The sequence below is a fragment of the Numenius arquata genome, chromosome 2, assembly GCF_964106895.1.
Source record: "Numenius arquata chromosome 2, bNumArq3.hap1.1, whole genome shotgun sequence".
Lineage (NCBI taxonomy): Eukaryota > Metazoa > Chordata > Aves > Charadriiformes > Scolopacidae > Numenius > Numenius arquata.
Window position 1 is genome coordinate 69,749,092 of NC_133577.1, and position 26,863 is coordinate 69,775,954.

At 45.4% G+C, this 26,863-nt stretch overlaps 1 protein-coding gene across 1 annotated transcript; it reads right to left on the bottom strand.

Annotated features, from left to right (window-relative positions):
* Nucleotides 1–359: 359 nt before the first annotated feature.
* On the bottom strand, nucleotides 360–25,314 carry LOC141479615 (uncharacterized). The gene is made up of 18 exons (XM_074168874.1): nucleotides 25,212–25,314; nucleotides 24,578–24,692; nucleotides 23,171–23,345; nucleotides 22,466–22,577; nucleotides 21,378–21,484; nucleotides 20,323–20,449; nucleotides 19,649–19,769; nucleotides 19,308–19,393; nucleotides 18,106–18,230; nucleotides 16,778–16,837; nucleotides 12,724–12,790; nucleotides 11,492–11,586; nucleotides 9,744–9,872; nucleotides 8,179–8,293; nucleotides 7,232–7,369; nucleotides 6,389–6,555; nucleotides 5,862–5,950; nucleotides 360–2,986 (listed from the first exon to the last, which is right to left on the bottom strand). Exons 1-18 carry the CDS (start codon nucleotides 25,309–25,311, stop codon nucleotides 2,791–2,793), a joined length of 2,124 nt encoding a protein of 707 aa, XP_074024975.1. The 5' UTR covers nucleotides 25,312–25,314; the 3' UTR covers nucleotides 360–2,790.
* Nucleotides 25,315–26,863: the final 1,549 nt, after the last annotated feature.

Sequence of the window (26,863 nt, forward strand, 5' to 3'; positions counted from 1 at the left end):
TAGACGCAGCATTTGGGTAGGGTGCAATTACTGCTTCCAGCCAGAAGATAGCTCTGAATTAAAGAGTTGAGCAGGACGGGGCAGCGGTCACACCACCGCAGCCTCCATCGCCTCTGGCCATGGCCAGAATTCCAGCGTGAAAAGGTGTCTGTGGTCCTGCCGCAGCCTCTTGGGGGGAGGAAGGACTCTAGAGGGTGTAGTGAGACAGTTCCCCCTTGTCCCACCATAGCTTAAAAAAGAAAAACTATCCACCGCAGCAGGCTCTTCTGCAGAGCTGTCAGCCTATTCCCCTGGGTGTGAGCAAAAGAAAGGCAGAAGACCACACAGGAGACCATGCAGGAGACCAGAGAGCTGATTTCTACACACCTGCTGCTATTATTTTCTGTACAGACAGTAAAGGTGTGCTACCAAAACACAGGTATTTTCATGCACAGCTGTTGTAATGATGAAGCTGGACATTGCAATCAGTGGCAGCAGCTGTAAGGGAGAGGGAGGCTGTTTTGCAGATGCTGCACCTGAAGCCTATGTAGGAGCTCCCATCCCATCCTGCCCTCCCCCAGACATCACTCTGCCATTTGCAATTGCATGGTGGGCGTTCCCCTGTGGACCAGAGATGAGTTCATATGATCACCATCCTTCTTACCTCTGATGTGGGAATGGCTCAGCAGGCTTGAGCCAGTAAGCAGCCCCCCATGAGACCTACACAGTCCACTGGCCCACTGCCATCCCCTGTTACTCCCCTTCCAGCCACCGATGGTCCTGCGTAAGACTGAAGAAACAGAGACCCAGCTGGTGTCTTCCCACCCTTGAGTTTAGTCGCTCTGGGGCCGGAAGACATCTAGAGGAGCTCTCTCTGGGAGGTAAGTTACACAACAGAAGAGTGAGAAGCTGATTTCCCAAGCCAAGCTGGCTACCTTAGCTAATTGCCAAAAGGCTGTGGACTAGACTTAGCTTATATAAAATTGATGTAAGTGTAGATGTCCTTGCTAATAAAGATGCTGGAGGGGTTAAAGGCAGAGGAATAACTGTGCAGCTCTAGCCTGAACAGGGTCAAGGAAGCTCTGCTCTGTTCCTGCTTTTAGAGTCATTTGAGCTGAAAGCTTGCATGTCCACCTGTAAGCAAGGACTGTGCTTCCCCTCCTCCCCAGAAACCATCATTATCCTGAGCTTCTGTGATGGTACCAGGAGATTTCTTGTTCTGGAGGGAAGAAAAGGTGTGACAGAATATTTTGGTCCCAGCATGCAGTGTTCTGTTAGAATTGCATGTCTGCCAGCGCTCCTCTCAAGCCAGCCACGAATGGGAAGTTTTCTGTGTCAAGTACCCAGTGGTTTGCCAAGTGGTCAGAAATGGAGGCATGGAGTGGGGGTCTTGCTCCAACCCTCTGAGGTGTGTACGTGGGTGAGTGGGGTGTTTGGTCTTGACACTCTGGGCTGAGGAGGAATGAAGGCCCAAGTTCAGATAAAAGTGTGCAGGGCAAGGGGCAGTCATCTTTTAAAGGCCACCAGCTTGGCCCCTGGTTACCCCTCTTTGGTTAGTCTTGCCTGCTTTCTCCAGGGGCATTGGACTTCAGGCAAGAAAGTGCAGCGTTTGCGGTCTGGCTTGGGAAGACTGATGAGGTTGTCCTACAGTGTTATGTGCTTGCCAGATGCACCTTGCTGCAACTTGTAGTCCATGGGACCTCTTGGATAAAACCAGGAGTGAGCAGCAAGAGAGGATGTTGCTGCTGGGTCCAGCTGAAGAGACATGGTCCCGAAGATCTGGGAGACAGCAACAGAGGAGGTACCATGATAATGGACAGCAGTGATACAAGGTGGAGGAAGGGAAAATCCCCTCAGGAGAAAATCATAGAATAGTTTGGGCTGGAAGAGACCTTTAAAAGTCATCTAGTCCAACCCCCCTGCAATAAGCAGGGACCTCTTCAACTACATCAGGTTGCTCAAAGCCCCATCCAACCTGACCTTGAATGTTTCTGGGGATGGGGCACCTACCACCTCTCTGGGCAACCTGTTCCAGTGTTTCACCACTATAAGAAAATGTGGTTTTTTATGAACTGTTTCACCATTGTAAAAAAAATTCTTCCTTATGTCCAAGCTAAATCTACTCTCTTTTAATTTAAAACCATTACCCCTTGTCCTATTGTAATGGGCCCTGCCAAAGAGTTTGTCCCCATCTTTCTTACAAGCCCCATTTAAGTACTGAAACGCTGCAGTAAGGTCTCCCTGAAGCCTTCTCTTCTCCAGGCTGAATAACCCCAACTCTCCCAGCCTGTCCTCAGAGGAGAGGTGCTCCAGCCCTCTGATTGCTTTTGTGGCCTTCCTCTGGACCTGCTCCAACAGAATCTAGTAAGGACTGGAGGTTCAGGGAAGCAGAAGGTCCGAAAGACCAGAAACCAGTTTTTCTTTACAAAGAAGTTCCCTGGGTTGGGGGCTCCTTCTCTGAGGGTTTACTCAAGACCAAAACAGATAAGTGTTCTCCTTAGAGGAGAAGGTGAGATAAACTGTCAACAGGCAGTAGACAGAAGAACCAAGCTGTGGTTGCTGTAACTGATTTAAAAAAAAAAAAGGGAGAGGAAACAACAGCAGACAAACATGAGTGTGAACACTGCAATACAAGTTGTCACCAAATGCACTCCATCAACAATTCAGCTCCCAAAAGGTAGCGTGCAAAGAAAGTCTAAGTCCTCTGGTCAGCAGCCAACTTTTGAGCTCAAAGCTCAAAACACAGCCCAGTTCCTGGAAATAGCAATGCTGGGAGTGCAAGGAGGTGATGGCTAAGAAAGCCATGGTGCTCTAGTCCATCTTCCATACCTTTACCTCTGGCCAGCTCCTGCTCTTGACTTGCTCCTGGCTGACGCTGGAAGTGCTAATTTCTGGGGAAATGGGCTCGAAGGAACGGAGAGACAAGCTTGCAGCAAGAAGACCCATCCGGACACAGGTATCTGTGTCATATTTAGCGAGCATCCCTGCAAGGATTCCCGCCATTAAGCTGTGGAGAGAAAGAAAAGCATTTTTGAACACTGGGGAACAGCTTTGACCTGGGTAAGATGGCCATTCGTTTGTAAGAGCAGTCATTTGGACCCAAACCAACACTTACAGAAGCAGGGTATGTCACACAGAAGAGGTGAGGTTATAATGAAAAGTTTTTGCTTTTTTAATATTTATTTTTAAATCTGGAGTAACAAATAGTGCTATTGTTTGCATTTTATTTGCTTCTCATCTGAGAAGTTGGGGTACATTCCCATTCCACCACATTTTCTTTTCTCCCCAGTTTTCCAGGTGAGGCGGGATTAAAGAAAGGAATCTCAGAAGGGAAGAATATCTAATTATTTTGTCACTTCTGTGCTCCTTGTTGGTGCCTTGCTACATTCCCTCCTGTCACCAAAGAGGCAGATGGGAAGAGAGGTAAAGTCTCCATATACATGTGAGTGGGGCAACACACACAGCTGGAAAAAGAAATCCAAAGCTGGAATGAGATTGTAGAGTCAGATTTTTGTAAACTTTAGCTGTGGTTTTCCATTTGGAATTGCCCAGTAAAAATATGAGTACTTGGAACAGCAGTGGTCACTCACAGGCACTGAGGAGACCATCAGGAGAAGGGGATGACTTTGCCATCTGCCTGGCTTGCAGGGGAAGGCTCTGTTGAGGCATGGATATGTGGAGGGTGGTGTTTGTGATTGACTGGGAACAACTACTGTTTATTCATAGATAAATACAGTAATGATGCTCGGAAACTAAGAAAGGACAAAAGAGAAGTGAAAGAGAAGGGAGAAAATAATGACATCTAAGAGGAAGAAACAAGGACAGGAAAATGTGACGGCAAGGAGGATTAATGAGCAAATCTATGGGGAAGGGAAAAAGACCACTTTTTTTGTGCTCTGGCTAATTACCTCAACCTCTTTTTATCCATAACAAAGGCACAGAAGATTATGGTTTCCAAAACCCATTCAATCTCTCAGCAGCTCCAGGGGTTCAGAGTAAATATTTAGGGGAGCATCCCCTAGCAATGCTGTGTGTGGGCACATGATGTTGTGTTGTCATGGCAGCCAGGTGCAAGGAGCAAACAGCCGCTGCTCTCTGCACACACGCATGGCTCCTTGGGCAGCATCTCTGCAGTTGTAGGAGAGCCGCGGGGTCAAAGAGAGGCGTGAGGTGCCCTGGATCACTTTTTCTGGGTGCACAGCGTTTCCTGACCAGTGCTTCAAAAGTGTGAGGGTTCACAGGGGCTGAGCTGTGAATGTGTTATACCCTGCTGCATAGTCCCTTGAAAGTGACAGCAGGCTGGGCTTGGGTGACTTTACCAGTTTATATGCTGTGAAGATGGCATGTACATCCATGTAGTGTCCCGGCATTTCCAGCGTTTTTTGGCACTCTGCAGAACAGGGATTTCTGCACCTCAGTGGAGCAGCTGAGGTTACCAGGAAGAAAAACCCTGGATGAACAAAAGGACTATGAAATTTCCCACATGGACATGGAAGACTGTGTGAAATGGGATTTCCAGACCAGTACTACTTCAGGGATGGGAGCAGTAACGGGCCCTTAGCTTTCAAGTAACTTTGGAAGGAAAAACAAACTTCAAGTACTCCTGTGTAACTCGGTGGAGGTGTTTGGCAGTGGCACACTTTCTCTCACCTTTGTTCTTCCCTTAAATTAAGCTTTTAAAATGAGAAAAGAAACTCTAAAGAAGATTTTTACATTAGCCCCTAGAAAAAATTGTCCTGCGGTAAGGAGTAGTTGGGTACCGAGCAGATGGTGCAGAGTGGAGGCTGTGTCCCTGGAGGGGCTAGCAGAGGTTGGACACATCAGCAAGAAGTAGTGAACAAAGCTGAGCTTTCCTTAGGACATGCTGACCCCACAAGGTTCCTCCCAGCCCCCATTCCTCTGCTGTTACACTTACTGCTCCGAACACCTTGGTCTTCTTTGGAGAAGACCAGCTTGCAGTTGCAGTCAACTCATCTCAGAGGTGATTTGGGACACAAGGAGCGTGTCCTGGTGTTATGTGGGTTAACTAGCTTGGCAAGAAGTTATTGATTGATCCTAACTCAAATATTAAGGATGCTGTAAGTTTAAGAAAAAAAAGGCTTTTCATTCTGCCCACTCATAAAAGAAAAAAGAAGTGTTGCTATGTTGAGTTATTGGCAGGTAAGAGTAGAAAAATAAAAGGAAATACCTGTCACATACAGCCTTTTGGTCTAGCCCAAGGCAATGAAAGGATGGAATCAATTATTGTAGTGTACAAAGCAAGGAGAAAAAAACCCACATTACTACTACATATAGTTTGACATGTTAACGAAGGGGATAATAAAATATTACTCTGACAGACTGAGAATTGATCAGCGGGGCTAGGAATAATACCTGTCATTTCCTACTCCTGTGTACAGCATTGCATACACAGCTAGGCGAATTATACAGCAGACGCTTCTGAAGCATGAGATATTGCCACAGGCAAATGCAGAACCTGATGAAACGCTTTCATAAGGCAATTTTAACTACTGAGTGGCAGTCCCACTTCCATTGGAGAAGTGTGGAAGTAAAGTAGTTAGTTAGCAAGACAGCTTTGATGTAAGGTGGTTTACTTTGCTTTTAGCAGCTCAGCCTGGTCTAATTCAGACTAGATTGCCATGAAAGGCTTGGATCTTAAAGAAAAGCAAAACTAGTCATGGCAAGACTGGCTTCCAGGATGCTCAGGGGAACATTTTTAGCAAGCTTTGCAAGAAATCACAGTAACCTGTCCTGTTCTTGTGTCTTTAGTGTCTGTTCCTCAAGCAGCAGAATGTTGTTTGCCTTTGTGGTAGAATTTCAAAGCAATCCTATTATGGCCCTTCCACATTTAGCTGGAGAAGACAAAGTAGTGAGCAATATACCTGTCGCCGGCTCCCGAGACATTGACTATCTCCTCCCTGCTGATGTGGATGGCGGGGTAGTGGGTGGCGCAGAGGCTGGCAGCAGCAGTCTGTGGGGGGAGAGAAGGGAAGTTAGTGGGAATTGCCCAAGCTCATAAGGCCTGGTGTGGCTGATGCCATCCAGACTTGCACGGATGCCAAAAGAAGAAAAAGAAAAAAAAAAGAAAAGGCAATAATCTTTTTTTCACACTTCAAAAGAGATCAGCGATTTAAATGAAGCTTCCTGAAAATGAAGCTTGCTCTCATGAATATTCACAGAACGCACATTTAAAACTAGCTGACTATAAACACTGCTGCTAGGAGCCAGCAGTATACAGACAGAGAACTTGATTTTCTTTCAGAGCTGTGTATTCCACCCCCAAAACACGTACATTTGCCAGTAGTGATGCCATGCTTCCCAGGACGGCTGCCATGCCACCAGAAATAGCAATGGTGCTATATGGTCCCAGAAAAAAGCCTCTGAGAGTTCAGAGTTTGTATGTCCTTACCTGTTCATGGGCTCCTGGATGAAGCGAGATGCTTCCTCGCAGGCTCTTGCCACACAGGAGGATGCCATGAGCTCCAAGGGTCACCACCACACAGTGCAGGTGGGCCAGCAAAGGGCGGGCCAAGGCCACTGCAGTCTGGACAACATCCTCCAATCTGGATGGGAGCTCTTCAGAGAGCAGGGAGGAAAAAATATGGTATAGCTGTAAAGGTCCTCAACCAGCCTTTTTATGGGCTGGAAGCCTATTTATGAGCACCACTACTACTATTTATGAACATTTCTGAAATGTGGTTGATATACATTTTTTTTCTTGAAATCACGGGAAACCGGGAATTCTCCAATGTTAGACTGCCACACCATACCTCTATCCTACACTGAGGAAACCACCCCTCATGGGACTAAACATATGTCCATAGAGATTAAAAAACTGTTCTGAGGCATAACTTCCTTGTCTTAAAGCTGTTGGATTTCCACCTGCATGTGGTGGGCTATTTTAACTTCTGCAAAGAGTGGTACTGTTGGGACAGGTACCCTCAGAGCGTCATGCTTCAGAGACATGTTTACAAACCAAACATTGTTCCCGTTTAACTGATGAAGTGAGGCAAATGGGATCTCTGGTTTTGGACAAGGAGCCATCCTAGGCCTACTGTGATGGATAATCAGTCCAGCCTGGGCCATACAACCCATGCAGAGATGGCTGTATGGCGGAAGACACTAAGAGTGCTTATGAATCCCCACTGTGTTATAACCCAATTTGCTTGAAATGGGGGGCAGTGAGGAAAATGCTCTTCTCCAGGTTCTAGGTTATCTAAAAGTGTGACTGATCCTTCTGAGCATTCAATACCTGCTGGCAGAGGGTTCCCAAGGGTCCGATTTATTGCTCTTAGCTCTTGCAGGTTAGGGGAAATGTACGTAAGCGCTTTCCAGCTGTCCGAGAGGAATGGCTTAGAGGCCTTGTTCTCATCTGTTGGCTCATAGCACACTTCAAAACAACATTGCAATTCGTTAATTAATTAATTAGTGGTTCATTTCTATGCCAGAGCAGGATGCAGTGTAGAAGGCTTAGTGTGATCTGCACAACTGGGGTTATATGTGTAATCTATTAGATACTGAAATACTGTTTTCCCCATATTTGGGACAAGGTCTGCTAATGTTTCCTTTCCGGTGTTCAGCAATGACGCCGTTGCTTCTGGCTCTGGAGTGATGTAATCAGGCTGCAGGTTTTTCACTCCTCTTAGGATGTGGTTTAGGAGCCTCTACCAGGTTTTAAAAACATCTTTCTTCAGGATTTGCTTTTAAAAATGAAGGCATAACTCCGAAGGTTTAGGAAGCCTTGTGAAGGGTTCCCTGCATACCAAGGGAGGGGGTTCTGTGTCTTATGGGAAGTGGGAGAGAAATCCTCTCAAAAGATGTTTTAGCGCTTATTCTGAGAAGCAAACTATATTGCTCCTCAAACTGGTAGAAGCACACACATTTGTGCTTGCCTTGAGATTAAAGGCAAAGAGAGCAGCTTTCCCTGGCTTTCTGGCAATGCCCAAGGGCTATAGCACCTACATTACAGGAAATGATTTAGCTGCAGAATGAGGAAAAACTCAGAGAAAGCAGAAATGTTTCATCTGTTTGAAATACAGAGTAGCAGAGTACAGAAAGGAGTGCTGAATAACGCAGTATGTAAGACAATAACTGGGTATCTCCAGCAACCAGCAGTGGAGATTGCTCGGGGTGTGCGGAGTGTCTTGGCACACACTCGGTTAGGAGCTACAGGGCCAAGGCTGGGTGAGTTCTCCTTACCTGCCAGCTGATGCTCTTTAGCTAGTTGGCAGACGTACTGAATAGTGGAAAGAGGCACATTTCCATCAATGCAAACTAGAGGCGCCTGGCACAGGTTCTCCTTGAACTGGGACACCTAATGAAAATCCAGGACAAAGAGTAAAGACAGCCTGAATCACTGCAGAGGGACAAAATTATTGCTATTCAGACTCAGGATGTAGGATTTTCACTCATATTACAGCCCTTAGGTGCAGGCATGAATCTTAAAGAGTGATTCCCTAAGGAAAATGGATTTTTCCATTTGTCTCATCTTCCCTTCTTCTCCTTCCCCTGCTCCCTGCCACCAAAAGCTGGACTCAAACAGCAGAGCCCCTCCAGCAGAGAAAGGTAGCTGCTGGTCCTCACTAGACTACTTTGGTACCTGTGGGTTAGTTAGAGACCTACAGGGAAAGGGGATGCTGCTATTTAATGTCACTGTAGGATTCCCTGTGCTATGCCTGGCTTGACTGCACTGCACATGTCGTTTAGATGTCCCCTGTGCACAATGCCTCCTGAGACAGGTTGTTCATCACAGCATTTTACTCCTGGGTCCTACTGGATTGTGTAGGGATGGGGGACGGTGGAGCAGTAGAGTGGGGAGGCACCATTCCCTCCTTTGGCTCCCTGAGGCTGCTCCACTACTACCTGACCACCAGGCCAGTACTACAGGCTCTTGTGCAGCATCCTTCCCACATCTCTGTTAATCCTGGTGGAAGGAAGGGCTGCCAGAACACACTTTGCAGCAGAAGATTGGTTCAGAGTTTCCACTGGCCACAACTGTTTTGTAAAGCTCAAGAGAATGAATCTGTCATGTAATGGTTTTCTGTGCCAAGGCTTGGGAGAGGCAGGGTGGGGATGGAAGTGGGAGCAATGACCATATTTTTCCCTAGGAATTCTCCACCTCATGGGGATGCCACTGGTAAGTAAATTGCACTTAACTTCCATGATGCTGTCAGTCATGAAGCACAGGCTTTTGTTCTGTCAACAAAAGAACAGAGTAGGGAAGGAGGGTGCAGTCCTTAATCACTGCTTCCATTAGCCCTGAAGGTTTTGAAGGTTTGCTGAGCAGCAGTGTCTGTTGACAGAGCTCAGCGTGTAGAAACAACAGAGATGGTGGGGAGGGGATGGAACAGGAAAATTTGCTTTAACCAGTGTTCTATCCACCTTTTTTTTTTTTTCCCCTAAAGGGGGAAACACCATTTCCACAGGTGAACTGGATTTATTGCTGGCTTTAAGGTGCCAAAAATTATAGGTTAGCTGGGACTAGTTAATGAAGAGGATTCTGACTTGCATGTCACAGGATGACAGTAGTGGTGATACCGTATGGAGCAGAAACAGATAGAAGCTCCATCTGGGTCAGCAGCAACAGAAGGCTCTGGTAACTTACCACGCTGCTATCTCAGTCGCCAGTGCAAGGGGGTTAACTTTAGGATTTCCCATATTCCCTCTGCACACTCCCTCCCTCCTGGTACAGCTTCACCAAGTTGCCTTCCGACACACATCCACGGTCCTTAAGGAAAAGCTTACAAATTAGCTGGTATGCTTACGTATTGCTCTGTTATCTGGTGGTGGATGTCCATATCTCCCAAGCCAATGCTCAGCTCCCCAGCGCTAGTGATCACAGCACAGTAAGTGGCTGTGCTTTTCCCCTCCAGCTGAAGGACGGCGCTCATGTCCTAAAACAGGGAGGACAGTTAAAAATGGAGCATGTTTCTCTTCCCTGCCACACTCGGCTCATTCTTTCTCTGTGCCCATTTCATCAGAAGCCCAGCTTGCTGTTCTCCCTTCAACCTCCCTTCTCCCTTGAGATAAGCAACATTTCAAAGATATCTCGGTCTAGACAGTGCTGGCAGATGGTTATTTTTTAATATTTGCAACAAATGTCACAGGTTAAAGAAATCATTTAGTAAATGAGAGTGACAGCTCTATGCCATGCAGTTCCACAGCTTGTGTCTCTGTTGTAATGGAACAGTGGTCTGCAGCCCTGCCTGCTCCTGCCATCCATTCCCATAGCTTGCGTGACATTTTGATGGCCTGCCAACATGCTGGGCATGTCTTGGTGGCAAGCTCCAGCTAGCAGTTATGTTAGCCACCTCACTGACCACACAGCCTGATTTTGAGGGTAGCCTTGGAGCCATTTTTACATGTGTAAAAATGAGCAGTGTTGCAGACAGAGCTATGAGGTGTCCTTCCTCTGTGGGTCTTTGTGAATGATCTGCTTAGAGAATTCAGGGCATTTCTTGGAATTTACACGTGGACAGAGAAATGTGTCCCCACCAGTAGTTCATAAGGAAGTTGGAGGTTTTAAGGAAAAGGTCCTCTCCAACACTTGTAGCAATATGTTTTGTTACAGCCAAGGATTGCTTGACAGCTGGCCAGCTAGTCCATCTTCCTTTGGGAGACTGCTCACTTTGATGGCACAAACTGTGCTGTGCTGGATAGAGGAAAGATTATAGACCTGCTGCTATGAAGCCTTTATAAACCAAAAAAGAGTTCATGTTCTTATTGCTTCATTTACTGAGTTGCTCAGGTAGCTAGAACTAAGGCCCTATGTGCTCTGTTTGGATACCAGGGCTCTGAGGGCACTAATAGGCCTTAATGGCCCTGATCAGCCCCACCTGGGGTCTCCATTCACACCCCTGGCTTGCCCTCAGCCTCTTCACCATGGAGGTGCCTGATGCCCCAGGTTAGGGTTGTCCTTCTGGCTTTTTCTGTTCCTTGCTGGGGTGGTGAGGCTCTGCCATGCTGTCCCTGGTGAGCTCCTGCTGCTCCTGGCTCCCTGACCTCAGGGGACAAGCTGCTGCTGAAGTCAGGTATTCCTCTGGTGCACAGTTAAGGGTTTATGTGGCTATGGGGAGGACACTACTGCTCTGAACTTGGGAGGTGTCCAGCCTGGGCTCCCAGTTCCAGATTTTCTCTGTCTTATGCTTTACCTAAACCAGGCTGATTTTGGCAGTCTAGCCTCAGGGTCGGGCTTTGCATATTTACGGCTGTGCTTAGGCCTTCCTAGAATTTTCCATGGTTCCTCCTGATTTACCCCTCTTTCTCCTTCAAGCACCACTTCCTGGAGCTGAATTTAGACCCCGTGGTTCAGACTCCAAGTGGTACATACATCTAGCCTGTGTTTTAGGGGGTGGCTCCTTGCCTTATAATTGTAACTAAAGGAGCATTGAATTATTCCTACTCTCAGCCTGATGGAAGATAGCTCTTATGTCTGCCAGGGTTGAGAAGGCTCTTCCCTCTATGTAATGTCATCACTTGGATGCTTCTGAGGTGCCACTACTGTGCAACGTACCATGTGGTGACAGTAGTGCAGGACGGACTCTGAATGTTCATCCTTCCCCACAGCTGATAAAAAGAGAGGAGTCTGTCCAAGACGGCTTAAGCAGTCTAAAAAGCAAATGGAAACAAAGATATTAATAAATCCATCAGAGTACTGTGAACACAGTGACAGCCTGTGCAGGATGAGTGTCTGTAGGAAAGTCCTCTCCTGGAAAACTTAATGCCCACCAATCCTTGTCTAGAAGGACGTTTGAGATGAAACTCAGCCACAGCTGCTGCAAATGATTTCCTGGGCTTGAGTGGTATGATCTATGTCTGCCTGCTGCACAAGCACTCTGAATTCTCTGGATTTTTTTGGAACATCTGGGAATGGAGAAAAAGACAAGAAGGGGGAAGAAACCCTGGCATCATCTCTTTTACCATCACAGGTATGTGGGCTTTCACACATTGCTTCTGTGAACAGCTTTTCCTGCTGCTGGCCTTCCCACACTGCTGTTCCCACCACGCTGTCTTACTAGAACCACTGAATCTGAATGGATTCACAGGAAATCCTTCCTCCTCTCCCTTCAAGTCACCACAAATTGTACCTCAGGGGGTGGCATGGGTGGCATTATTTTTCCCCCCCTCAAGCTTCCCTATTTGTGATCTGATTTGTGTTAGGAAGATTTGGGAAAGGTCAAAAAGCTGGAATAATCCTAAAATCTTTTTGTAATCTGCCTCTGCTAATTCAAATACCCAAATACGTGTCTGCTCCTGCTTGTGGTGAAGCACCAGGTACAACGTGATCCTCTCTTGTTGTCAGCTGTAGCTCTTTCTCTTCTACAGTAATTCTTGCACCTCAGTTCCTCTTTTCTGCAGCTCATGGATGATTATGTTTGAATAAGCCTATTCCTTTCGAATTCTAGCTCAAGACATACTTCTATTGTGACTGTAACCCAGCATTAATTCAAGGGCCAGGCTCTTCAGCAGTCACTGGAGATCACTGATGCTTATTTGACTTTGGTTTGGGGTCACTGTGCTATATACTAGTTAACTCATATTCGTGGACCTGTCTTTTCCTGACCCTAGCTTCCTCCCCTCTTATTTCTTGGAATGGCCCCTACCTTTTCCAGGCAGTCTGCCCACTGGTATTTGCCTTACGTGTCCCAGATCATAACAGCATTCAAGAGCTCCTGCTGTTGAAGGAATACCAAAGGACAAATCACAGCTGGCATGCACCCACAGGCAAACCCAAGCACTAGCCACCTGCCAGGTTTCTTCCAACGCCGCCAAAGGTTTGTCTCACTCTTCCAATGTTCGTTTGCCCACCACCCTGGAACAATAAATTGTTAATTGGCAAAACTGGGAGAGCTGCTTGGCATAGATGCTACATGTCTGTTAACATGTGAAGTGAAGTTGATGCTGCTGAAACGTAGGTCAGCAATTAAAGGGAGCAGAAGCCACCTAACTGCCAGATTGAGGCAAATGCAAACTTCCACAGCCCATCTACGCACTTCAACTTTGATGACAAAGGCCCAGTTCCTAGGAGGGGAGATCAGTTTGGTCTCCCCACACGTTGCTATTTTGGTCTTATTTGCTAAGATCTCTTAGAACAATGCTAAAGAGTATTTCAGTCGATACACGCAGACCTCTGAAGACCTGCTGGCATCAGTGCTGGGACTCCAGAGCTGCTGACCCAGAGCTGATGGGTTCTGCAGCTGCCTTACAGGCCACTTAGCTCCCCCCACTTAAGCAGTCTGGCATTTTTATTGTGGTTGGTTGGTTGGGGTTTTTTTCCTGTTTGAAGGTAAAATGAGATTTGTTGCCTTTGCCTGTGCTGCTTCTGTACTTTACTTGTAGAAGGATCTGTTTCAATGACTGAAGTTTTTTCACTCTCCCTTCTGTTCCTAAACATCTCCCCCATCAAAAATACCCTTCTTCTCCACCTATGTGGTTATCAACTTCCCTTTTCTCTTGCCTCTGCCTTTTACTCCTCTGTCCATCTGTCAGTCTGTCACAAACAGCCAAATTGTCAGAACGCAGGCTGTCCCTCACCCATCTCCTCTTCCTTCTAATTCTCCTGCCAGAAGAATTAAATCAGTAAGTGCACAGACCAATTTGGGCTTCATCTGACTATCAAATGGTTTTAAAGCTCTTGTTTCATAAAATCCTGAAACACATTTTCCATTTCTAAAGACAGCTTGCCACTGATGGTCATAATGCTCTTCCCAGCTCTGGATAATTCAGAGCTTTCAAGAATATGTTGAGCATTCAGGTGGCAAGCACTGAAGCGTGTGCGTGCCCATACACAGCAGCTCCTGGCCTAGATTCTCTTTGCCCCATGTTAGCCCAGGTGCACCAGAATATCCCTGCACCTACACATTTTGTTGCTCGTAAGCACCACTATCTATCCTAAATAAGTAAATGCATTGCCATCTCATAGTGTGAAATATTCTGCCTCCAACCCATCACTGTTCTTGGGCATTCTCAAAACTCACACTGAAGCTCCCCAAGGACCGTTCTTCTTTCCCCCTCTGAAAGCTCTGTCCTCTGCACACAAAACTTTCTTGCGCATCTAGCCTTGTGACTGTAAGAGGCTGCTCTCCATCTAAATATGCTCTTTTATTACCCTTCTGACCTCCAGGCTGGTTTTGCTTGCCCTGACTTTACCCAGTTCTGCAGCCTGTAGGACTTGGTCCTAATTCTTGACACCTTTGCTTTTTCTGTCTGGCAGTTCTCCAAGCCCTGAACTGATCAGACCACCTGAGATAACTGCCTGTATATAAACAACTATGACCTCTGTCCATCTTTCCACTATTTGTCACTCCTCATTAAACCAAATGCCCCTCTGTTTCGTTTGCTTGTGGTCCCTGGTAATTGCCACTGGCACTGCTAGGAATGAGGATATTTTCATCTGTAACTGTCTCCTGTTGAGTGTTGCAGGTTTCCAAAGCATTGAGCTTGGCTATTTTAATTTGAAACTCACTATCCATAATAGAGGCAGCCAAGGAAAAAACAAAAAACAAGGAAACCCCACACTTACTCCAAAATAAAAAGCAAGGATGTTTGTTTAGGCAAGTCAAACAACACGACTTTGAACATTGGGGCCTGTTTCAATATTAAAAGAGGGTGCTAACTGCCATCAGTAATGAGCACAAACTCGATTTTATGCAGTTCCAGTATGTGTTTTTCAAAACTGATGCTTGCAGGAATGTTGAAAATACTCATGAACTCCTTTCATTTTCTGGCATGCTGATCTCTTTTAGTCCCCTGCACGTCCCAAAGGCAGAGTTTCAGGTTTTTTATGGCAAGTCTTGCCCTAGCAGCAGATGTACCAGCCTCCCACCCAGGGACCCAGCTGTGGGTGCCCTCTGCTGTTGTACAACCCCACAGGGCCTAAAAGAAATTAAGATGCTAAATCTCTCTTTAAAAGTAGCAGGTGGCTGAAGTGAGAGAGAAAATAGCAGCCTGCTTTTGAAGAAGAAATGACTGGCTCTCACTGCACCTTTCCAGTTCAGCCAATATCTAAGTCTTGAGTAGTACCCGGCTATCTCTTCTACACTGTCTTCAAGTGGAGCTGGTCGAGATGAAAGAACTCAGATGAAAATGGGCTTGCTGAGGTGATGTGAAATAAGACCGGGCTGTTGCTTTCTGGCAATGTTTCACAGAAATGAGAGTGTCCCTGGGACCTTCTTCCCTGCCTTAGGAGGTTTGAATTCCTAATGTAAAAATGAGACTCTGCTCAACTTCTGGATATCCTGAGAGCGTTATAACCACAATGCGTCTTCCAGCACCTTTCTCTGAGCAGGACTGTGCATCCTTCGCTGCAGGTCAGATAGTTACTTATAAAGCACTTTGCTTCTGGATAGCTTTGAAAGCCATGTGGGAATTACAACCAGGACAGAATACAGCTGCTTTCTTGCTAACTGGGACAGCATGAGGTGTGAGCGGTACCCCAGTACTCTGCAACAAATCCAACATGCATAATGGTGGGACCTGCTGGGTGCTGAGCTCTTTGAAAAAAGTCTGTCTTTAAAAGCCAAAACAAAGAAATGCTCTTGAGCGTGCCTTTTCCTCTGTGCCTAACCCCAGTAGCTGTCAGCAGGGATGCTTTGGCTGTCAGTTCCCGAATCCCCCTGCAGCTTGGCATGATGGGACCCCAGCTCTAGGTCTTGCTGCTATACAGAAGGGCGGCTAATGCCTCACTTCTTCATGCAACCTTAAAATCTCTTTTGTCCTTTTCCCCCATCAGTTGTTCCCAGCAGGGTCTGTAGCTGCCCTTGACCTCTCACCATGCCACGGGTGGTCCAGGGATCTGCGCTCATCTCTGACATGTCAAGGGATGGTTGCCCACCCCTGGACACTGCTTAGCTCCTTGTCCTGAGAGCTGAGTGTGGGGTATGTATGTTACCAGTCAGATCACAGCTGAAGCACTTGAACTCTTGATTTTGCAAGCCTTCATAGCTGATGCCACAGCATGTGTCACCCTTAACCATTATAATACTGTTTGACCTCTGCCCCTGTATCATTGAATAGCCAACCTCCCTAAGGACAGCTTCCCAAGCACTCCTCTTTCCCTATCTCACTGACAGGTCTTCACAGACTGCCCCATCTGACTCGGCAATCAGCATAGGGAAATTTGAGACACCAAGCAACTTTTAAGAAAGTTTCACCAGCTCAATCTGTAGTACTTCATATAGCTCAATAAAAATTGTATAGGCCATGCAAATGGCTGTCATTTGCATGGGGAAGTCCCAGGTCTGTTCCCTCTGCTTCTTGGTTGTTCCTTGCTCGAACCAAATCGAGAGGGAGATGGTCAGCTCTTAGCTGGGGATTTCCTTCCTATAGGATCTATTCTTGAATTAAATGTTGTCATAGCACAGTGAGGGTCTTTCCCCATTGCTTCTAGCTCTTTGCATATGTGCTTTGAGAGTGCCCTGGGCAGCTCTTCTGCTAAAAGAGCTCTTTGGGCTTGTGGCATCAGAGAATAACCCCGAGGCACCTTAACATAGACTATAGAGGCCCAAGTCATATGTGGAGATTGTAAGGAATGAGACATTGCTCTGTCACTGTCTTGAGTGGTAGGGACAGTGACTTTCAGCACAGGAACAGAGTAGGTCAGTATGTATCACCTCATTGCCCACCTAGACAACAACCAAATATGCAGCATTACACCTCTGAAGTTTGTGCTTGTGTGTGCATACAGACATGTGGATACCATGCACGGATACCACCTTCCCCTCCACCCTTTGGCTTGGCACTCTTGTAAATTTAGCTGGAAATGGCAGTGGTGCTAAGAAAACTGCTATAGATACAGTACCAGGATAACAGGGTTCTGCGCCTTGGCTATAAAGTCAACGTTGATACCTCCAATCACCACCTTTAAGAGGGAAGAAAGAGGTAAAAAGTGGTTGGAAGGACTTAAGGAAAACTTTTCCAAGTCTTCTTTGCTTTTTCTAGTCACTTTTCCCACTCTCTTGGAAGCTACCTAATTTAGAGTGTGAAGGCCTGTGCTTATTTTGGATAGCTAGACACAGGTCTGCACAGTCCCAATTAGAAAGAATCAAAATCTCTTCTGTATGTTGCTTTCTGAATTATGCCTGCTCATAGCCAGCCCAAGCATGGCAGGTGGGATGTTACTGTGTAGACATATGGGTGCTGGCAGTTTCTTTATGTGGTGATAGAGTAATAGGAGAAGTTGCATGGGTCTGGTCACATCAGTGCCCTTGAAGTCATCTCTCTTGAGACAATTTCTGACATACCAAACCCCAGAAACATTCAAGCACTGCTGTGTAAAAAGCCAAGAAAATGGGGAAAAAGCGGGCAGAAAAATACAGTCATTTCTTGCAAGCTCCCGGGAGAAATCGCCGTAACCAGTGACACTTTACAGATCACTGTCTTATTGTCCTACAAAGCCAGAAAAAGCAGTACAGCTCCACAAACAGGAAGTTTCCAGACTCTTTGGGGACATACAGCTGTTTTTTCTCATTCCATCAAATGCTGGGTTATTGCCTCTGGAGTCACTGCCCTCTTTTATGTTGACAAATCCTATTGCAAATGGGTTTTTTAAAAATTTTCAGCTCTCTAAAGGCTATCTAAAATAGATTTCCTGTAAATTATGAGGCACAGACGAAATCCAAGATAGTGAATAGAGTATTAGGGTTATAATGGATCTCATTTGGGATATGCTGTACCTTGTGTAATTTTGGCAATCATGAGCAGGAGGCCAGCAAAAAGAGATATTTATAAAATGTTTATGGCTCAGCAGCTCAAAATATCTCCCTCCACCCTCTTCCAGGACTACTCCTGTAGTCACGAGTTCCCTGGCACTGAGATCAATACAGTTGAAGTTGTACGTAAGGGCACAGTAAAAGGTGAAAAAGTGATTAAAGTTTTAATGGATTTGATGGTCTAAGACTTAATGGAGTTAGGCCACGGCCAGTGTTCATTCCCTGTAAGTGTGGATAGGGGGAGAAGGAGAGAGTATTTATCTGAGAAGAATAAAAAATACCAAAGAGAGAACGTCTGCCAGCGTGAAGCAGAAAGAGTGGTCTCTGGCTGAGTCACCTTTTACTTCTGGGAACAGATATAAATTTATCCTGTGCTGTCAGCAGAGAGGCATTATATGGAGGGCAGCAGGGGACTCACTGGCTGAGGTGGGGTTGTGTCTTCTCGCTGAGGCAGGTTCCCCTTCCTTCTGGCTTTCTGTAGTTTGTTCAGGGCCACTGCAATGCAGCTGCCCACTCTGGCATTGTTCTGGATCAGAGCAAGGTCTGTTTGGCATATCTTTGAGGAAAAGAAAAAATACCAGCAAAACTGACCTGTCAGAAGCCTATGTAGGAACTGCATAGAGGGAGAAAGCAGAAAATACATGCTGTTAGACTTGATAGATTTGATCCCTCTGTACCATAATTCTTTTGGGGCACATATACTGTGTTATAATACTGCATGAACACCCTGAATTTTTAAATTTTTTCACCTTCCTCCCCCAGTGACCATGGAGAGGAAACTTGTCATGCCCATTTGACAGATAGGGAACAGAAGCAAAAGTTACACAGAGAAAAGAGAAGGTGAAGTGCTTAAACTAGAGCCGAAGAGTCTAAAAACCTTGGAGGATCTTGGCCAGCTTTTCCAGAAAGAGATGCCAACTGAGATTTTTGCCAAGTCTCTATAAGCAATTTTTTTAGCAATTTCACTGGGAGCAGAGTATCAGAGGCTTTGAAAGCCCTACTTTGTGGCTGCATACAGCTCTAATATCCAAAAATGTCTTTACCAATCTGTCCTGACTGATCAGGTCAGGTATCCTAGAGGGTTGGCAGCAGAGCCTGGATGTGAACCTGGCTCTCCCAGATCCTACACTGACATCCCAGCAAGTAGATCTCCCTTTCTTTTGCCTGTGCAAGAGGATTCCTGCTCATCCATGGGTGTTTTCCTTCCAAGTTTCTCTTACTCTGCACCTGCATGAAGACTTGGATAAGGCAGTGTGATGTACAATGCAGTGCTCTAGGAAGCCCAGGTACCTTCCAGTGGTAGGTACCCCACCACAGACAACAGTGTCCTGAGACTCCACCACAGAGCGGTCAAGCTCAAGGATCGGATGTGGGGGATCTCTTTGGGCTCTGGACCACCTGCTGTCTGTGCTGGCCTGCAATTTTTAATGCAAAAGAGGATGAGGACAGTAAGTGTGCTCCTGAAAAAGCAAGATGCAGTCGCTAAGCTCTTATCTGTTTGCAGATACTGAAGTGTTTGCCCCTTGCTAGACTGGTGACAGTGTTTTCCATCAAGGATTATCAGAAGAGATACGAAGTACACTGGAGTACTTTATTTTCCCCCATTCAGCAAAAGGATACTGGAGTCCAGTGATCTCCCATCAGTTAATTCATTGATCTTCTGTAACATAAAAGGGGTCAGTTCTTTGCCTGTGATCCCTTTGGACCTGCAAATGTAAAGAAAATGCCTGCATATGAGGACTGAGCTGAAACAGCATCAAGAGGGAAGCACTGCTAATAGCAGGTACTTTATCTCCATAAAAACATACCATAAAATGGCCTGTAAACAAGCTCCAGGTTAGATAAAACTACAGTTGAATGCACGTTGTGGGCTCACCCATGTCCAAGGTTAAGCTGTGCTCATGGGTTGACCCTGTGGGCTCACTGGGTGAGCAAAGGATAGACCTTAAATTGCTTCTCACCTGGCTTCGCTGAGAGCTTGCTGGATGGCCTCTTCGATGACCTCGCCTGAGGCAGCTCGCTCCTTGGGACAGGGCACTGCTATCAGCACCCCACTGCTCAGGCCTAACCCCAGAGTGCTGGCTGGGAGAGGACAGGCAGATTGTTAGCGCTTCTCCTTGGATAAATTAAATGCTGAAGGAAAAGTATGGAGGAGAGTGGGCGTGCATGAAGGTACCGACATTGCTGGAGCTCCTGTTCTTAGCTGACTCAAGAACAGGGTCTTTTCCCGCTACCAATCAATTTACATCTGCCTCTTTATTTTGAATCCGTCTGTACAATAAAAGGGGAAAGAATTTTTAATTTTTTTAAAAGAAAAGCGATTCCACTTCTGAAGGCCCAGAAGCTGCTTTTCTCAGCACATTAACTTATGTGTTCCCTGCACTTCACCAGTGTGAACAAAACATGTATGAGCATGCCAAGGTGGCTGCAGCAAGCTAAAAGGCTTGCTGTAAAGACTGAATTTCCCTGCTTCTTTATTTTCAAAGCACCGAAGCAGAACTGGGGGAGGTAGGATGGGGTTTTTTTCAGGACAAACTCTTCTCCAAAGTTAAAAAAAAAAAAAAGTGCCTCATCCAAGTTGATTTTTGTGTCTTTTCCAGGGGACCTACATGGGCCTTTCCCTTCCGAAACACACCAATGAGTTTAGCTGCTTCCTCTTCATCCTGGACGTGATATGGTGCCTGGAAGCCGCTCTGGTGTGAGAAGAAGGCTGGGAACTCCCTTGACTCACCAAAGGCAGCCACGCAGACTCCCTGCGTCTCCTGCAGCAGTGGAGGTGAGATAAGCAGGTAATCAGTGGAGGGAAAGGTGACCCACCAAAAGAATGGGACTTTTTCCTTCTACCCAGCTAGAAACTGCCTTTTTTTAGCATAGGGGTCTGGTTATTTTTATACATTCCGTTCTAATCTGTTCTATCACCAACATTTTTCAAAGCAAGAAGCCAGACATGGTAACTGGTTAGACAGAATCTGGCTTACTGAGACACAGGAGACATGCACATACTTTGCTTGTGCTCAGAGCTGATCAAAAGCAATGCAGCTGTCATTAGCCCAATACTGATTCCAAGGTAACAGCCTGGAATCTGAAGATATGTGATGAGCTGACAGGAATATTAAATGAGTTCTGTTTGCAATTGAGAACTATTGACTTTGGCTGTCACCTGGAGTGCTGGCCCTGGTGGTTTCCAACATACCAAACCTTAAAAAGTGACTCTACTGAAAGTCATCTTGATGCCCATTTTAATTCTGCATTTATTATTTTATATAATAAAATATTTTAATAAATATAAATAATAAATACTTTTAATAAATAATAAAATATAAATAGTTTATAGTTGTAGTATTATTATAATAGTGTTTGATGGATCTAGCCTGCCTGTTCCATCAGTTCTGGATCATTTTCCCAAAAAGGCAAGTCTAAGGCCAGAGAATGAGGGCATGGCTAGCTCTGCCTTTGGCCTTAGTTGGAACAGCTGCTGGAACAGCCCCTTGGGCATGGATAGATTTACGTTAGGGAGCAGCCCAGTGCTTTTATAGCCCCAGGGCTAGAAAACTGTAAATATGGCTTCATGTCCTCTCAAAAGTAATTTCTAAAGATCTGAGGCTTAATACCTGCCCCAACACCACTGGGCATTCTGTACACAAAGTACAACATAATCTGCTTTCAGGCTCAGGTGCCCATGCTACCTACCAGATATTCCAGTGTCCTGCCAATATCAAGGATAGACTTGACTCCCGCAGATACAACAGCAACCGGAGTTCGTCCTAGCTCTGTCAAGTCAGCACTCACATCCAGAGCTGTCAAGGGACAAGCAGCCGTTGCCTGGGTGATTGGGTTGTACTCCAAGCTGATGTGATTTGCCCTCTTAAAAAGCCATATCCGCCTGGGATGCCACTGCCTGCTTTTGTAACCACTTACATCCACAAACAAATATTACAGGTTTAGATCATGCCTTTAGGTGTTGAAAGAGGTATCAACAAAAGGAAGTCATGTGGCATAGAGCAAAGGTGTATCTCTCAGCTCTCTGATCACATCAACAAACAGCATACAAAAATTTGAAGAAAGAAGAGGGTGTTATAAAGCAAGGACAAATTCAAGGAGATGGAATATAATTTAATAGATTTTGATTTTGCCATTGACATCACTGGCAAAAAAAAGCGCCACAGGAGCTTTGCTGACCTCAGGAAACTCCCTGTTCTGGAATTTACATCACATCTGAAAGGGATGGCATCCAGCAGGGCAGTGCACTTATGCTATGCTAGGAATATATATGGCTAAGAAGAGAGAATGTACTTAAAGGTCACAAACCACACTGCCAAGGCTGGGCTGTTTTCCAGAGAGAAGCACGCACCTCTAACACAGACCAGGGCTTAAGTCACTTTTGTGGTGAGACTCTCCTTCTCCTCAGCTGAGAGACAGTTGATAACAACACTGGGCTCAGTAGCCAGTATCAGGTTATCCAGCCATTACAAAGTGGGAGAGGTACAGTCAGCTCCTGTTGCACCAGCAAACAATATCCATATAACCCCGTGAAAGCAAAGGATAAAGAGAAACTCCCTCCCTCTTAACAACTGGCGAGTGGTCAAGAGGAATATTCTGAAGCTTCTGGAAAGGAGACACCAGGGAGAAAAGAAACATAGTATGGTCAAGCAGAATGATAACTTTACTCTTCTGAACAGATGATAGTTATTGCGGGACAGACTGGGAAAAAGGAAAAAGATGGAATTAAATAAAACAGTAGCGACGTAGAGAAAAGTGGAATGTATTGATTTTCTTACTGTTCTCTCCTCCTCGATGGACGCCTCCTATGCCACCTGTCACAAACACGGGGATTCCTGCTTTGTGTGCGGCAATCATTGTTCCGGACACGGTAGTGCCACCGGACAAGCCCTGTCAGGGGACAACCAATTACAGTCAGCACCCAGAGTTGCCTGGAGAATACTGTGTGTGGGCAGCCATGGTTGTGGTCTGACACACAGCAATGTCACAACAGCCTGCTGTCACCAGCTGACGGGTGAAATTCTGATACAAATATTCTATTAGGCAAAAATGCAGAAGAATCATCATCCCTGCTATGTAAGCTGCTCTTGCCCTGATGATAGCAAAGGCCTTTTTTCTCCAGGGCTTTCCAATCAGAAGGCTTCACAGGCAGCTAGTGTCACCTTAAGCTCAAGATGGCCTGTGTGTCACATAGTTTACATGTAACGTGATGATGCCTTATCATGCCAATAAGAATATTCTTAGCCAAGTGTTTATGGCTTGCCAGCCAATCCGGAATGATTTTTCAGAAGCCCTATTTCATGGCTGCTATTCCCTTACTCTGTTGTATTTTGACTCTAACTAGGACCACGTTCGAGCTTACCAATAAGATACCACTTTACATGTTATTTTCAAGAGGTCTAAAAGCCACCTGGCTTGAAGCTGGAGAGCACTTTACTATTGCTGTATAGAAAACACCACAACAGAAGGTCTGCATACCATACCTGGCTGAGGACAAAAGGAAGATCTCTCCGAGACACTTTAACTACATTTTTACTGCTTGCCAAGAACTCAAGTTCCTCATCTGTGAGTCCCACGTGGATTCGACCCCTTAAAATACCTACAGTGGCTGGCACTGCTCCATTTGTTCTTACAATTTCTTCCACCTCTCTGGCCATGCTAGAATAAGATAAACAAGACAACAATCACAAAATTAGTGAGGCAAGCAGTCAGACAAGAAAACTGTTGTGTTTGCTGGCCATCACTCCTAGTTTCCAGTTTTATACAGTTCTTGGGATTTCAGCTAAATCATTTCCTCTTCTATATCTTCCTAATGGCAGAAGTCTTTGCATTTGAATGTGCAGAAGTGCAGAGCTCCCATTTTCAGGACAGCACCCCCACTTTATAGGCAAAACTGGTTATACAATAGACTACTGAAAATAGGGATCTTCTCAAAATAGGACATTTCTATTACCTGTTATTTCTCTGAGATGATAGCCCTTCACAGAAACCCCAGGTAATTCAAGCCCTGTTCAAATGACCGGGATATACTTTTAACAATATAGGCAGTCAGATATAGAGTAAAAACAGTGCCAAAAAGCTGCAGGCTGAGGATTCTCTGGGGCTGCAGACTAGCTCTTTCTAAGCTTTGCAGGTTTTATACTTGATCATTTGTACAGTATCCTTTTTAAGAGCAGCTTCTTCTCCCTTTTTGAGCTATGTGTACGTACATTAGGCAATCTTTACTGAAACTATCCCCTCTCCAAATTTTTAGAGCTTCATTCTAAAACAGAATGCCGGGCAAAACAATGGCCAGGTAAAAAGCAAGATGGAATATCAATACCAAAGCCTTCCTGTGCTTTCTGGAAGCAAGGATGGAGGGGACAGTGCAGTGATTTCTGGCACTGTAACTCAAATCTACTTAACATCAGTAAATAAAGGCTAGAAAGAGGGGGCACAGAGGGCAGTGAGAGGGACCAGCAGCTCTCACAGTAGCTGCTCTGAGTGGGCTAAGGAACAGATTTCACTATTGTGTTCCAGTCCTTTTTGCATTACAAAAGATACACCAAAAGAAACTGCAGGGTGTTTTCAATGTCTGTGCAAACTATGCAGCCAAAAAGGCTGGCAGCTCTCTCTTAGAGCAAGTGATGACATTATCTGCTGCCACATTTTAAGGGAAGCCAGAAACTTAAGGTGTTGGATAAGGAGATAAAAATAGGTTCCCCATATGTGTCCTTAAAAGTCCTAATACACTGTTTTACACTGGAGCTCATATTCTGCATGCCTAGCAACCTGACACTTCCATTTGCTCTTGAAGGGTTTTGACTTTACCAAGAATACTGATACTGATCCACCAGTTATATGCCTTGTTCTTACAACTTTTTTGAATGAGGAACATCAAAATTCACGACCTCAGATTCTGAGGATAGGCCATGCCATGTGTAATGATGGTGCTTTCCAAGGCTACAACTGGTCTCCCCGCCATCAGGGCTTCCTGTACGGAGGGCTGAATCCTGACATAAGCACCTGGGGATAAACACAGAAAAGTTAATTACTTGTTTCGGTATTTGCAGTAACTACTGTTTTATGAAAGGTAAGTTATCACCATCACAATAAATTTATCCCCCTCTTCAGCTGTTCTTTGGGGTGAATTCACAAATAACTTCATGAAGGCTAAAGCTGTATTTTTATATAAGTGAAATATTTGCTAACTATCTCCACTGTTAATATGAATAATAATCTTCATCATCATCATCGAGTGTTCCTCTGTCACCATTTTTGGAGATGTGTTGTCACTGGCTCCAGTAACATTACTTTAAATTAACATTATGTGAATGAACTGAACTCTGCAACCATGCCCAAAGAATACGTTTTAAAAGAGTGGAAGCACCAAGGATACCATAGTAACACAATATAAGACTATAATTTATCAAGACTATTGTTGCTCTTTGCTTTGCTCCCAGAACACTGCCAGCAAGGACCCTGCTGCATTCAGACGAAGAAAAGGTTTTCCACCCATGAACTGTTTCAGAATACACTACTCACCATGCAGAAATCTTCTCACCTGGGTGGTCGCACATGCCACAGTGGACATGCATCTTCCCAGGCTACAGGTTATCTTCCTGATCATCTTGCTCATATGCATGGTCCTGAGAGAACAAAAGTCAGGTAAAAATGAAATAACTAATTTAGCAATGATGTGCGACCACGTGAAGTTAACATATCATCTACTGTCTTGATGTTGGAAGGTAAACAACTCTTGCCCAGGAGATTGCCTGGAGACTTCTGGTGTTTCAAGCATGAGCCGGGGTGTCAAAGCAAAATGTTAAGCTGCAGAAATGGAGTTGGAAGAGTTCACCTGGCCCACTGTCAATGCTGGGCTGAAATCGTGGTGGAGCAGAGGAAAGGACGAGGAGTAACGAACTAGAGAGAATTTAGAAGTAAACAACCTTTTAATTTCCAAAGCTACTTGCTCATGACAAATTGCAGGCTCAGCCACTGCCACCTCCAACCTGAAAGATCACCAGGAGAAACCTACAAGGCAGACACAGGTAGAGGAATGCTATGAAGAGATGAACCTGTTTTTTGCCAGTGTCTAGGAGGAAACAAGCAGTTAAGTAAAATAAAAAAGGAGCTGAGATCTGGTACACCAGACTGTAACTACAAGGAGGAAAGAGCAGCTTTCCCTAGAGCCGGGAGTGCTTTATGCAGGCTCACGTTACATCATCCTTGTGTGCAAAGCCTTGGAAGCGGAGTGGCAATTCAGCCCCGGCAACAAACTCCAGAACTCCTCTGGTCTCTTAGCAACTCCTATTCACTTTAATTAAATTCATTTCCAAACAGAAAAAGACGGGAGAGAGAGTTGAAAAGGTTAAGAAACTGGTCTGATCTGGGCCTCGGGGCAGTTTCACTCAATGCCTGGCTGCTTCACATATTTTCCCTAGGCATTTGGCCTTATCTCTCCAGCTTTTCTATTCCTCGCCCCTTCACCAGGAGGAAAGGATTCCTTTCTTCAGTCCTCTGTATCTATTGTTAACCTAGATGGTAAATTAATTGAAATACACTACTGTGTTAGCGTTACATCTAGCAGAACATGGCTCTGATCTCAGTACAGTGTGTGACACAACAGCTGTACAGAACCATCTTACACCCAGGAAGAGAGTTTCTCTGCCCAAATCTAAAGATTTCAGCTCTACAGGACAGCTTGGGCTGTGTAACACAAGAAAAGAGGGATAGGTTCTGCTTGACATCTCAAGCTATCAAGACAGACTTTGTCATTAGAAGCAACTGACAGAAACTGTAAGGCTTTTTTCCACTTTCCAAAATCTTAAGACAAAAATCTTAACTAAATCTTAATTAAGTTTATGGAACCATATCATGACAAAAAAAGTGGCAAAAGCTCTTAATTTACGCTTACACCCTCGGCCTGTGCAGTGCTAAATTCAGCGGCCAGGAGCCTGAGCAGTTCATGCAAATGTTCTGGTATCGCTCTGTGTGTGTGTGTACACACCCCTTGCTCTCCGGGGCAAAGTCTGCTTGGAATAAATTCATTAAACCAACAAGGTTACACCAAGGATCAGTTGAGCTGCTCGAGTTGTGCTCTGAATTTTAACAACCCCCCTCAAACTCTGAAGCACAACAGCCAGGAGTGCTCAAGCTGTGCTGGCCGGTGGATAAAAACCAGCTGGTCACCACCT

Excerpts from the sequence above, each read along its gene's own strand:
- LOC141479615 (XM_074168874.1), bottom strand. The coding sequence starts at position 25,311 with ATGCATATGAGCAAGATGATCAGGAAGATAACCTGTAGCCTGGGAAGA. Across the intron at positions 22,578-23,170 it reads TTCCTTTTGTCCTCAGCCAG|GGCTTGTCCGGTGGCACTAC; the intron begins GTATGGTATGCA and ends GTCCCCTGACAG. Across the intron at positions 21,485-22,465 it reads CCATCGAGGAGGAGAGAACA|CTCTGGATGTGAGTGCTGAC; the intron begins GTAAGAAAATCA and ends GTCCCTTGACAG.